This window comes from Terrapene carolina, unplaced genomic scaffold (assembly GCF_002925995.2).
Source record: "Terrapene carolina triunguis isolate 2854851 unplaced genomic scaffold, T_m_triunguis-2.0 Scaffold951, whole genome shotgun sequence".
NCBI classification, from domain to species: domain Eukaryota; kingdom Metazoa; phylum Chordata; order Testudines; family Emydidae; genus Terrapene; species Terrapene triunguis.
The window spans coordinates 6819980-6832064 of record NW_020665302.1 but is presented as its reverse complement, the minus strand read 5'-3'; the positions used below and the strand labels follow the sequence as shown (position 1 = coordinate 6832064).

At 49.1% G+C, this 12085-nt stretch overlaps 1 protein-coding gene across 1 annotated transcript in view; it reads left to right on the top strand.

Moving 5' to 3' along the window:
- The window catches only part of KSR2 (kinase suppressor of ras 2), a 270259-nt gene extending 258814 nt beyond the window's left edge, over window positions 1-11445 (top strand). The window contains exons 17-19 of the mRNA XM_026661240.2: window positions 3226-3357; window positions 10432-10561; window positions 11308-11445. Of these exons, the coding sequence (XP_026517025.2) occupies window positions 3226-3357; window positions 10432-10561; window positions 11308-11445 (400 nt within the window). The remainder of the gene's footprint in view (window positions 1-3225; window positions 3358-10431; window positions 10562-11307) is intronic.
- The last annotated feature ends 640 nt before the right edge of the window (window positions 11446-12085 follow it).

Genomic DNA, 12085 nt, shown 5'->3' with positions numbered 1-12085 from the left:
TGCTTGCAGGGGAGGACGTGTGTGATTTGTGTGTAGCCTTGGGACACGGGGTGGAAATCTAGCGCATGCAGCTTGACTGGGGGGCAGGCAGAGATGTAAGAATTAGGGGCTGGCCGGGGGTAATGCAGAAATGTGGAAGGCAGATGCATGGGTGAGTTAGGAGGCACTTGGAGTTGATTCTGTGGGGTGTCCCTTTGTAAAACACCGAGCAAGACAGATTCCCTTACCCAACTGTCCTACAGTCAACAGTAATCCAGGCGAAAACATGTATATGGTGTGACAGCTTGTGGTAGAAAGCACAGAGGGCATCGCCTTGGATGGAGGAGATCAGTGTATGGAGCAGGACACTTCTGCTTTCATTGTTAATTCTAGGGGTCAAATGACGCTTTAGACTGGACGGTGTGCATGAGGCAGATGGAGATGGGCCATAGGCGGGATTTGATTATGGTTTAGGAGGCTTCTTTGAAAATGTTTCCTTTAGCATCCTGCTAGAAGGAAAGGAGGAAAATCACTATTTACTGGTGAAAATGTCGGTCCAGCTTTACTATTTCTGCATTTTATTTTCTGCTCTGAGATGAAATCTAGCTTTATGCCAGGCTGGCTACTCCTCCCACAACCCTGGCACTCCAGCTGGAGCATCTGAGGTCCTTTCATCTGACCGACCAGCTGACACTCCAGCATCCTAGCTCCTAGAAGAAAGCACTGAGGCTGCCTCCAGTTCCCCTTCTGCAATTAGAAGGCGGTTTTGGAGCAGTGACATAAATCTCACCTTTGTCCCAAGGTTCTGAGTCTCACCTATTCAAACTCCCGCCTGATGCTCCCAACACTGGCCAGCAAAGTGACAAAGGAGCTGAGCTCATGACACCCCCCCCCCCCGGCCATGTCACTTTAGACGACCCAGGTGACTCAACGTGCTATTGCCGAGTTCCCAGGCCACACACCTGACTTCCTTGAGACAGTTACAGAGCAGGCAATCCGTACTTTGTGCAGGTCCCGCTGCTTGCTAATGCTGACCTGAGTTCACTTCATTAACTAACAGTTGTTTAATTGCTGTCAGTGATGGCTTCCCTAGGGATTATTGCTCAGTGTAATATGGCATCTGTTTTTCATAAACAGGACTCTAGGGAAGGAAAAGGTTGAGCTCTGGGTCCTAGGCTGTGCCCTTGCTGGGCCGTGAGTGATGAATGTTAATGTTCTAAGTGCCAGGCAAGGTCAGTGTTCGCTCCTGGTGCCAGCACAGATTACGAAGTGTCCTTTCAGGCCAGCCGGTGACATAAAGGTTATTGCTGGAGAGGAGACACTGGAGACCTAGTGAATCTCAGTGGTCATGAATTAGGCCTTGCGTGAACCGATGTGGTTCAGTGGGTGAGACAGCCGCCAGGCATTTAAGAGACCCGCGTTCTGTTCCCAGCACTGCCCCGCTGGGTGACCTTGGGCACGTTACTTTACTGTTATTACCTTTACTTATTATTTGTGTTGCACCAGTGTTATAGGTCATCTTCGGCAGCACCGGCCACAATGTGCACTAACAAGGCTGGTCTTTCACCCTGGTGGAACGGAGATGATAATGTTCCCCCACCTATTTATACAGCGCTCTGAGAGCACTGTCCAAGCACAAAGTGTCATCATCATGATTGATTGATTGATTGATTGATTCATTGACTGATTTTATTATTTCCCCAAGATGCTGAATGGGCAAAGCTCAAGCCATCGGGTCAGTGAAAAGCAGCTGAAGGGCTGTGCACCGCAGTGTTCAGTTAAAAAAATCTATTCAAGAATAATGTTTGTGAAAACGAGGGGCAGGGTGGCCTCTAATTAAATTTGGCATTGCATTACTGGATGACTCTGCATATCCATGGACCCTCACCCACATATATATGTCCGCAAAGCTATTGGTAATAAAAATATAGGGTGAGCTTTTCAAAGCCAGCTCCGAGATTTAGCCATGCAACTCCCATTCAATGAATGGCCATTGTCTGTCTAGCTCCCCTACTCAATAATGAAAATGTTAGCCCTCTATTGCTAACAACACTGGAATAGCTCTCCTCAAAAACTCCTCCTCCCAACTTGCAGATATAATGTGACTTTTTTCCCTTGAGTTGCTAGTTCACACACCCATCTGGACCTTTCTGCTCTATTTAGATTTCCTGACGATTTCCCTTTTGTAATATGGTGTCTTGTCGCGCTGTAGCAGATGCATGTAAAGGTCTTTTCTGCGGTTCGGTTGCATTGCTTATATTGTTCTGTACAAAACGGTTTGAGTCAATGAGGAAGCCACTTGCTAGGATTGCTTTTGTGTGTGTCTCTGACATATTTCCTGTATAGACTCATAGACTTAAAGGCCAGAAGGGCCCATCATGATCATTTAGTCTGACCTCCTGCACATCACAGGCCACAGAACCTCACCCACCCACTCCTGTAAAGGTTTATATTATGTATATATCAGGCATTGCTCTAACGACGGCCTGAAATTCCAGGGTGTCTTTTCTTTCACACAAGCTGTCATTTGCCGGGCAAAGTCTTCTCTGTTAGAGCAGTGTACATTTGGAGGCCCTTTGCTGAAGTCAGCGGAGTGACTCCAGAATTGCACCAGCATACCAGATCAGAATTTAGCCCTTTGTCCGTTTATCCCTAGCCCCTTTGTTCTGTTTTAGGACCTGATCCTACCTGGATTGACTCCAGCGGCACTAATTCCAAATACAGTTTATTACTGGATAAAGTTTTATCTTTTGCTGGTGTGGATTTCTGAGACGGTCGCTAGCGTAAAGAACTCATAGCATTGCGAGACTCTAGGGCAGGCGCTACGCAAGGTTTCTTCACATGACGCTCCTGACTAATCTCAATCCCAGTTGAGCTACATCGCTCCATTTCTACCACCCCGTGAGAGTCCTGGGCTTCCACGAACAGAGTCTGCCTGTGCCCCGTTGTATAGTTGTTTTGTGAGATGGCCAAACATGCACATGGGACGAAAGTGAGGTCACTCATTTTGTTTCTACTTGTGATTTATTTAGAGGAGTTAGAGCACAGGTGCTACCCTAGAATAACCACTTTACTGACCCAGTGAGGTAAACCCAGTTTGCCTCTGGACTGAATAGTCGCAGTGAGGACGTGCAGCCGTAGCCAGTTGCTATCCCAGGTCGTCACCTCATGGTAGGGACCCTCGTAGGAGGTATGGTTGAATGGCAGCTCAGTGACGCTCTCGCTATCGCCTTCCTGTCCCCTCAGGAGGGAGAATAAGCTGCGGATCCAGAACGGCTGGCTGTGCCACCTGGCCCCGGAAATCATCCGCCAGCTCTCGCCTGACACGGAAGAGGACAAGCTGCCCTTCTCCAAGCCCTCCGACGTTTTTGCACTTGGGTGAGTCCAGTTGTGGGCCCAACCTAATATTTGGCTCTGTGGGGAGGAGTTTGTGGTTGGGGGTGAGCCCATGGGCTAGCACAGTGTTGCTGCATTCTGGTGCTGCTGCAAAGCAGGTGGGAACGACAGGAGGGAAGTGAAATGGAACTGAAGGAATCCATTTTGTTGCAGCAGGAGTTAAGTAACTCTCTTGGTCTCCCAGGCAGATTTTTGGTTTGTGGAACAGTCCGAACAGGGGGGGGTCCGTTCCAGGTGGGAGTAGGGGGTGTGTGCGTGTGTGGATTCTTTGCTGGGGGGGCACCTTCTTGCCTATAGAAAGCCTGTGGAATGCAACAAAGCCTGCAGTATTCTTTGTGCTACAGAGCCAAGTTCCTACCAGCCCAGTACATATGTGTTAGGGGTTTGTGGAAAGGCCAGGGAAGTGGCTGGACCAGGCCAATCCAGGATGGCTGGTTCCATCCATTAACTGTATGGATCCATTGGCCATCAACTCTATGTTGAAGAAGGCACAGAGGAGATACAGGAAGTGACTGCTGCAGCCTATAGGTCATATAGCATCTGCTAGCTGGCTGCCCCACACCCTGGGGTCTTGGCCAGCACGAAGGATTCTTTCTCTCTTCTTCCTGCCAATGCTTAGCCTGCACTTTTTTCAAACTAGTTTATCATAAACTGGGAGCCCCAAATTTAGTAAGAGAGTGGTTAAAGCGCACCCATCAGCAACCCAGCTTGATTTTAAAAAAATATTTAAATATTTGTTTGCCGGGTCTGCGACCCCTTGCGGCCTTTCCCCACTTTAAGCGCCATTCCCCGTCTTGCGGGGGGGGATGAGATTGTCTCCATGCTAAATGCTGCTATAGAGAGTGCTGGAGAAATCTCACTGACCAGACTAAACTGGGGACGGACCTCAACTTAACCCTTTCTTCTAAACGATGGGGTGTTGCATCGTTTAGAAGAGCCAAATTCCAGAGTTGACCCTTGTCTCCAGTGGACTGAATCGAAACCATAGTCCAAAAGCCATCCCCCAGCTTGGGGCAAGATCCCATTTGACTTCAGGACTTCCACTTTGTTACTGGGGCCAACTCCAGAAAACTAGATCCACCTTCAGCTCTCGGGTTTTGGGTTCAGACCCATCTCTCCCCTATAAATGCTTCATAACATGAACATAGGTGAAACATTTTAGAGAGCCCGGATGATTGCGTGTGACGCGGTGGGTAGGAGAAACTAGAAGAGTTCTATACTCTGAATTCTCTAAGGACATTGATCTCCATGCTAGATAATCTAGAACTATTTAAACATTATTAGAATTGTGCTCGAAAACTGCGGACAGTAGGGGAGGGGCTGCTAAATGACAGGCAGTAGAGTAAATGGTGAATTTTTCTTCCAGTTAGAGCATCTAGTGCACCATTAATCATTCACACTATTTATCTAATAGAAAATATCCTTTGTAAAAGTAGCTCAACCATTTCCCTGATCAAAATCTTCCTTGAGGCAGACATAGGACTATCGGTTTTATCCGGTGGATTAATTTTCCTTTGTGCCATATTGATGGACACCTTAACGACTGCAGCATACAGTGATTAGTTTATGCAAAGCTGTTATCTGATGAGATATTTCCATTAAAAAATGCAGTAATTAAACCAGTTTCTGGTGTAACTTCAGCATTTTAAAAAAAAAAAAAGCAATTAAGGGATCTTATCAAACTAAGCAAAACCCATTTGCTTAAGGCTTAAAGTTATTCTCTGAGAGCTCTATGCCTGTTTAAAGTAGCCGTCGATTTCTTTGAAAAGTTTTCAGTGTTTTTGTTCTTCCTGGTTCGTAATATCCTCTCAGCTGCTGGGAATTGTTCGGCCAGATCCTCAGCTGCTGGGAATTGATTTTAGTGGAGATTTGCCAGTTTCCACCGGCTGAGGCTCTGGCTCACAGATCCGTTTCCGGATGGAATTTGGGACCAAATCATGCCCTCTCGCTGGCACTAAAAATGGCAGCAAAGGGAAATAGTCATAGGACTTGGTAAGGCAGCATTGCCTTTCTGCCCCCTTTTGGTCTCTTTCCCCAGTGCACTGCAGGACCGCACTAGTTCTTCTCCTTTTGGTAAACATCAGTGAGCAGATCATCAGCTCGGGTCATTGATTTCAGTGGCACTATGACAACTGACACCACTGTGGCTTTGCCCCCGGATTTGGCTGGTGTTCTGGTTCTTCTAGAGTTACGGGTGGCCTGAGGAGATCCGGCTCCTGGGGCACTGAGAATTACCTACCAGGGTACAGGGAAAGCCTGCATGGCCCCTTTCTGCTAAGCCTTAGGGAGCAGGGTAGTGTAGGCACGGCTCTGCTACTTCAGTGCCTCTGGTTCATTCCTCTAAGCAGGGATGGTCTTGCTGGTTGGCTGACCTTATGGGGGAGGGATAGCTCAGTGGTTTGAGCATTGGCCTGCTAAACTTAGGGTTGTGAGTTCAATCCTTGAGGGGGCCATTTAGGGAACTGGGGTAAAAATCTGTCTGGGGATTGGTCTTGCTTTAAGCAAGGGGTTGGACTAGATGATCTCCTGAGGTCCTTTCCAACCCTGATATTCTATGATTCAAAGTGTCTGCAGTGGGATCTAGGCTCTAGTCCCTAGGAAAAGATTCTGGCATAGAAAAAGTTTTATGGAGAAACACCGAATGTCCAGGTGATTAAGACCTTGCTTCACAGATGCTCTACATTAAGGAGGAGGAAAAATAAGGAATGGAATCAATCAATTTAGCAATGTTAAGTGTCAAAAAGCTAAGAGATGCCTTCAGCTCCACTGCAGTAATTAATGTTATACGTCTGGTCTGATAGTTACGGAATAACCCTACACGGATCTGGGCAAGGGAAAATCATGCTTAGAAAAACAAATTAATTAAAGCTGGTTGCAGCCATCAAAATAACGGAGGCGACTGCAGGATGTGGTCTAGAATTGAAAAGTAAACTCTGGAAAATGAGTTTTCAGAGTGGGCCCTCTGAAAATTCTCTCTGGAAGCCTCATCCTCTTCACGTTCAGGAGATGGACAGCTGCAATCTTTGGATCTAAAAACTGCTTTGCATTGAATCGCTGACCATCAGTAATGACTCTCAGCTGAGCTGGAAGGAGTACAGCTGCCTGTGAGATGGTGCTGTTAGACTCAGCCTTTCAAAACACTCTTATCCCCCTATCTAAACTGCATTGCCTGAGCCTAGGAAAGGGAACATATGACTATATTTATACGTACAAAGCTTTTTATTTTCCCTTCATCTCAGACAATACACGTTTATCAAGCAGATTAACGCAAGAAATAGTTCAGGTATGAGAACTCATTAGAAATAGTCCAGACCCCACAGTAATGTTTCAGGTTCACATTGCGTTGGGAGTATAAGCCACTTAGGCACACTAATTTCTTTTTTGGGGTGGGGGGTTCACATGTTGGGTGCCCAATTTGATATGACCAGGGCTCATTTTTTCAGCAGCATGGAACACCAGTAGCTCCTGTTGACCTTGGTAGGGGCTGCGAGTGCTCGGCACCTCTGAAAACCAGGATCTAGCATGTCCGATTTAGCACCTGAAAACAGGCATCCAAAATTAACGGACACTTCCCGAGATTGAGGCCTTAGATACCATTGCACTTAACATACCACAGTGACAGGCAACTTACAAATACCATCGGCAGACAGCACCCCTTCCTCTAATTGTGCTGTATCCAGTCCAGTGGACAAAATTGTCTCTAAATTATTGGATACTGCCAGCTGGACCTGCCCCCCTGAACCCCAAGACAGGCATAGTTCTGGAGCAAGAAATATTTTATAAAATGTCTACTCCCCCCTCCCTTTTGTAAAGATGCAGACTTGTCACTCAAGGCAACTTTAGAACGGTTTGTATTTATATTATTCACAGCCCATGGAGCCTTTCAGCTATAAACCATCAAGAGTTCCAAACTTGGGGTCTGATCTTGCCTCCCCTCTGCTCCAATGACTGTCACTGATGAGAATGGCACTTCCAGGCTACCACCACTGTCTTCAAAGAGGAAGCCCCTAACGTTACTAGTCCAGTATGCGAGGAAAGGACCGAGCCATGGTGGATGTACCTGGGGCCAAAGGCTCTGAGCTGCCCTGGTTTATGCCAGAAGGGAATTTAGGCCTGGTGCCCAGGTTGGTGACTGGCACGCTAAAAAGCTGCAGCTAGACCTGCCTCATCCCCAAGTCCCCTTTTAGACATTTGTGCCTTGAACATAGTGGATGTGGAGAGAGCTCCTGGCATTTGTTGTTGGTGCTGCTGGGCTGTAGTTCTCAATCAGTTTTATCGTAACAAAAAACAAAAGAAATGAAGCGAAAGTTCAGTAGATGCAGAAACGAGAACCCTTCTTACAAAAGCACTCTGTGTGCATCCTGTGAAATATTCCTTTCTCAAGCACATTATTTCAAAACAAACCCATTTGGCGGCCCAAAGGCCAGCAATACTAACACAGTACAGACAAAAATTCCCCAAGAAACCTTCCGATTAATCCCAAGAGTCCACTTAAACGCATGAACATTTACTTTTTCATAAAGTCCCGTTCTCCAGACACCAGATGATAAGCCTGGTTGTCAAGGGAGCAGGGAGCAGACAGCTGGGTGAAGGCGAGCTAGCTGTTGACTGCATCTCCTCTTGGAAGTGATGTTGGAGGCTGTCTCTGGTCGTAGAGCAGCAGGGAGAAGTGTAGGCGGCTGGCTATGGGGAGAGAAGCTGATGTTTCATGCCCTCCCCTCCCACTAGTTCCATCTAGGGAGCAGGAGACAGCTGTGCTGGTGAGGCAGGAACTGGTGAGGTAGGAGCCCAGCCTAATTGTCTGCCTTCTGGATACTTCACAGCTTTGTAACTGTGCCCCCAGCTCCAGTTTTCAGATCCAGTTCTATTGTGAGCAAGAGAAGAAATCTCAGTGGGGTCATGGGGGGGGCGGGGGGGAAGGGAGGAGGGGAGTTGATGTCCAGGGAGACTTAGAGCGTCCTTTCACGCTGGCTGATGCTTTTCAGGACGTCTCTCATTACCCTGTCAAGGTGCATTTCCCCTTTGACTTGATGGATTTCTGGTTTTCAATTAATACCTGAAAGATGAAGCGCGCGAGGCTGTATTCCCTTCCTCCCCTTCAACCTATTTTGCATGGCGCCGCGATTGCTGCTGTCATGGACAATCTTTTTTTTTTTTCTTCTCCCCCTCAAGTCATGTCTTGGTGGTGAATATTATAAATGCGAAGCAGAACAATGCCCATGGACAGGGCTGTCCGCCTCGGAGCGCTTTTGAAGCAGAAGATTGATGTTTCTTGCAAAGCTGAGGGAGGTGGCTCAAAACTCCTCTCCCTCCACAGTTGTGGGGCTGGGGAGTCAGGGAAGAACATTGCCCTCTACCATGGATGGAGGCCATGGGGATGGGGCTGCACACAAGTGGCTTCAAACACCTTTGTCCTTAGCTCAGCTGTGCCAGATGTCAGGATTTGAGCCCTAAGCTTTCCTTTAATTAAATGGGTTTGCAACCCTCATAGTTGTGCAGAAAACCTTATAAATCATGAGCCCACTATCAGCCAATGAGGTGTGGTCCTCCTGACCCAGCCGACCCCGTCTCAGTGGTTTGTTGACTCTGAAACCACAGGGACCTGTTTTAAATGTTAACACTGTAAACTGATGATCACCTGAGCAGATGCTACCAACACGGGTCTCTTCCACAATCTCAGACCACCTCCCAGGTGCCGAAAGACCCAGCTGGCCCCGGCTCAGCTGCCAAGATCTTCAGCTTCCCCCCGACAACACAGTTCAGTTCCATCAAGTCACACTGCCTGTGGCACACTGAAACCCCCTCATGCTGGGGCAGTGCACAGCAAATGAAACGACGTACAAAATTAACTGGGCAGCCTGTGCTATCCATGGCCACGTCGACCAGCTCAGCTGTCGACTGGAAATGAAGCTGCTGCAGAATGTCCAGCGGGCTGCACCAGAGCGACGCAGACGTCGGGTGCAGCTCACAGCAGAGTACATGGGGCCTTGGCTCATTGTCTGGAGTGGCCAAGTAGCGAATGGGTGGAGTCTGACCGACCCTCTCCACCCCAGGAGGTGGCTGGTCCTGCCAGGTCAGGAATGAAGATCCCAGGTGGGGTGGGGGAGCTTGCATCACTGTCCAGACAGTCCCTACATTACGGACAGTCTACATACCACATCTGCCTCTGGGGCTCTTGATCTAGCACTGGGGAAAAAATGGAAAAACAAAACCTCCTGTTTCTACAGCGCTTGCTTCCAGATCCAGCTGGAGCAGGTGGCGTGAATGTAAAAAAGCAGCTGCAAGGCATATTTACCCCCCGCATTAGCTATTAAGTTGCTCCCTATGCAGCAGGTTCAGCCACTATTACAACACTGCAGGAGCCTCCCATTTGAAGTACCAGGCTCACTAGTCAGTCTGTTTGTGCCTCCCATCCAAGAGGCCTATTCGCTTCTCGGTGGGCCAGATTCTTAGCTGGTGTAAATGGATGTAGCCCCATCAAAATCAATGCAGCTGCACCAGTTTTACACCAGTTGAAGATCTGGCCCAATATGTGCTAGAAAGAGTGTAGGGGGGGAATGGCACAGGTGCCTTTTACTATTAATGAGAGTTACATTCACATGTAAAATTCCTGCAGGTCAAGGTGAGACTGTGCCGAGAATCCCTAGCAAAGGGGAGGCAGTGTATTGGAACCTGGGGCTGGCAGTCAGGAGAGCTGGGTTTTCATTCAGAGTTTGCCAGCGACTTGTCATGTGACTTTGGTCAAGTCACTAGCTTCTGTGCCTCAGTTTCCCCATCTCTGAAATGGCATTAATACCCACCTTTGTGGGATGCTTTGAGATCCCTGGGTACAAGGTGCTATCTCTACATAGGAGGAGGTAGCGGTGGTGTGAGAACATGCCTTCTCTGAGAGGTCTACCTTGGATGCTGAAGGAGGACTGCCCCTGGCAGGGCATATTCAATCAGTGCTGATGGGCAGGGAGAGAATGCGGCCTGGCTCCAATGTTCAGAGTTACCCCCTGCTGCGTCTTTGGTGTCTAGGTCATTCTAACGCCCAGTGCAACTGTCTCCTAACAGCACCATCTGGTATGAGCTGCATGCACGGGAGTGGCCTTTCAAGACGCAACCGGCAGAGGCAATAATATGGCAAGTGGGAAGAGGGATGAAGCCCAACCTCAGCCAGATCGGCATGGGCAAAGAGATATCGGTACGTGAGGCGGCAGTGTGGTGAGGTGGGTGGGGGGAGGTGCTCCCATTGTGACGCAGCCAGAAACCACTCTAGCATCTCCCAAAATCACCTTTGCGGGGGTGGCCCGTGGGCCAAAGAAAATGCGGGTGGTGTTGTGTGCCAGGATCTACCTTCTCTTCCTTCTGTCTCAGCCAGAAGAGACTGCCAGGGTGGAGGAGGCTCACGCAGTCCCTGGAGGGGAAGGAGTGCCTCATGTCACTCCACAGCAGCCACGTTTAGACCCACTTGACCTGTTTTTGGTGGGCCCCATCCAGCTCTTATTGGCTGGAAGGAGGAAGGGGTTGTGGGTAGGGGGAATAAAGGGGAGAGCTGCAGGGCTCCAGCAGCAAAGCTGGGAAAGTTGCAGACAGGGAACACAGCTGCTCCGTCCTTCCTGCATTTACCCAGCCAGGGTCTGGGAGGTGGCATATGCTCCTTTGAGTGAACTCCACTGTCCCCCCCACCCTTCTTTGCAAGAATATGGGGCCCAAGCTACAGAATTCACGTCAAGATCTTCCTCAAAGTTTGGCACCTTGTGGGCAGTGGGGAGTTTGTTTCAGCCCATGATAGAGATAGGGAGCAGATGCAAAGTTCCCCAAAGCACGCGGGTGCTGGGATCCAGGGCATTGTCTCGGCCGGTCTCTATCTGGGTATGTGCAGTCCCAGTAAAGTGTGTGGAGAGGGCTGACTCCGTTGTTTCATTCTCTGTCTTGTGCATGCTGCAGGACATCCTTCTCTTCTGCTGGGCATATGAACAAGAGGAGAGACCCACCTTCACCAAGCTCATGGAGATGCTGGAGAAACTGCCAAAGCGGAACCGTCGCCTTTCGCACCCTGGGCACTTTTGGAAGTCGGCAGAGTAAGGCTCCTGCCCTGTATTTCCACTGATTCTCCCCTCCCTGTGCCTGGTGCTCTAGCTCTTCCGTGGGTCAGCCCCCTACACAAGTCTGCCAGTAATGCTGCCCATTGGCATTAGGGTGGGTGAAGGAGGGGAGTGGATCCGGATTAACAGGGAAGTCCTTCACCCCCACCCCCTTTGGGCATTTCCAATGGCATCAGTCCCCTGCTGCCTAACCCAGCAGTCCCTGGCCTGTGGTCCATGGACCATTGGTGATACAGGGAACACGTGTCGGTGATGCTTAGGGAGCTGGCTGGTCACATGGTGACCATCTGTAAAATGGGGATAAGGATCCTTACCTCTCTTTGTAAAGTGCTTTGAGATATGCTGATGAAAAGCGCTATATAAAACTAGGTATTGTTGTTATTATGGTGCTGGCTTTTCTTGGTACTAGCTGCTGCTATGGGTGAGACTCCTGGAGCCCGGGTAAGTTGTTGGAGACAAGCAGGAGGAGCCAGTTAAGCTGCCTCCAGTGGGATTGCGGCTTGATAGAGAGGAAGAGGGAATGGGCTGCACTTGGAGTCTGGGGTGACTGGAGCTCCCAGGTGCCAGTGGGAAAGGAATGTTCAGAGGCCAGAGGAGCACTGGTGAATGGGGTGTGGGGA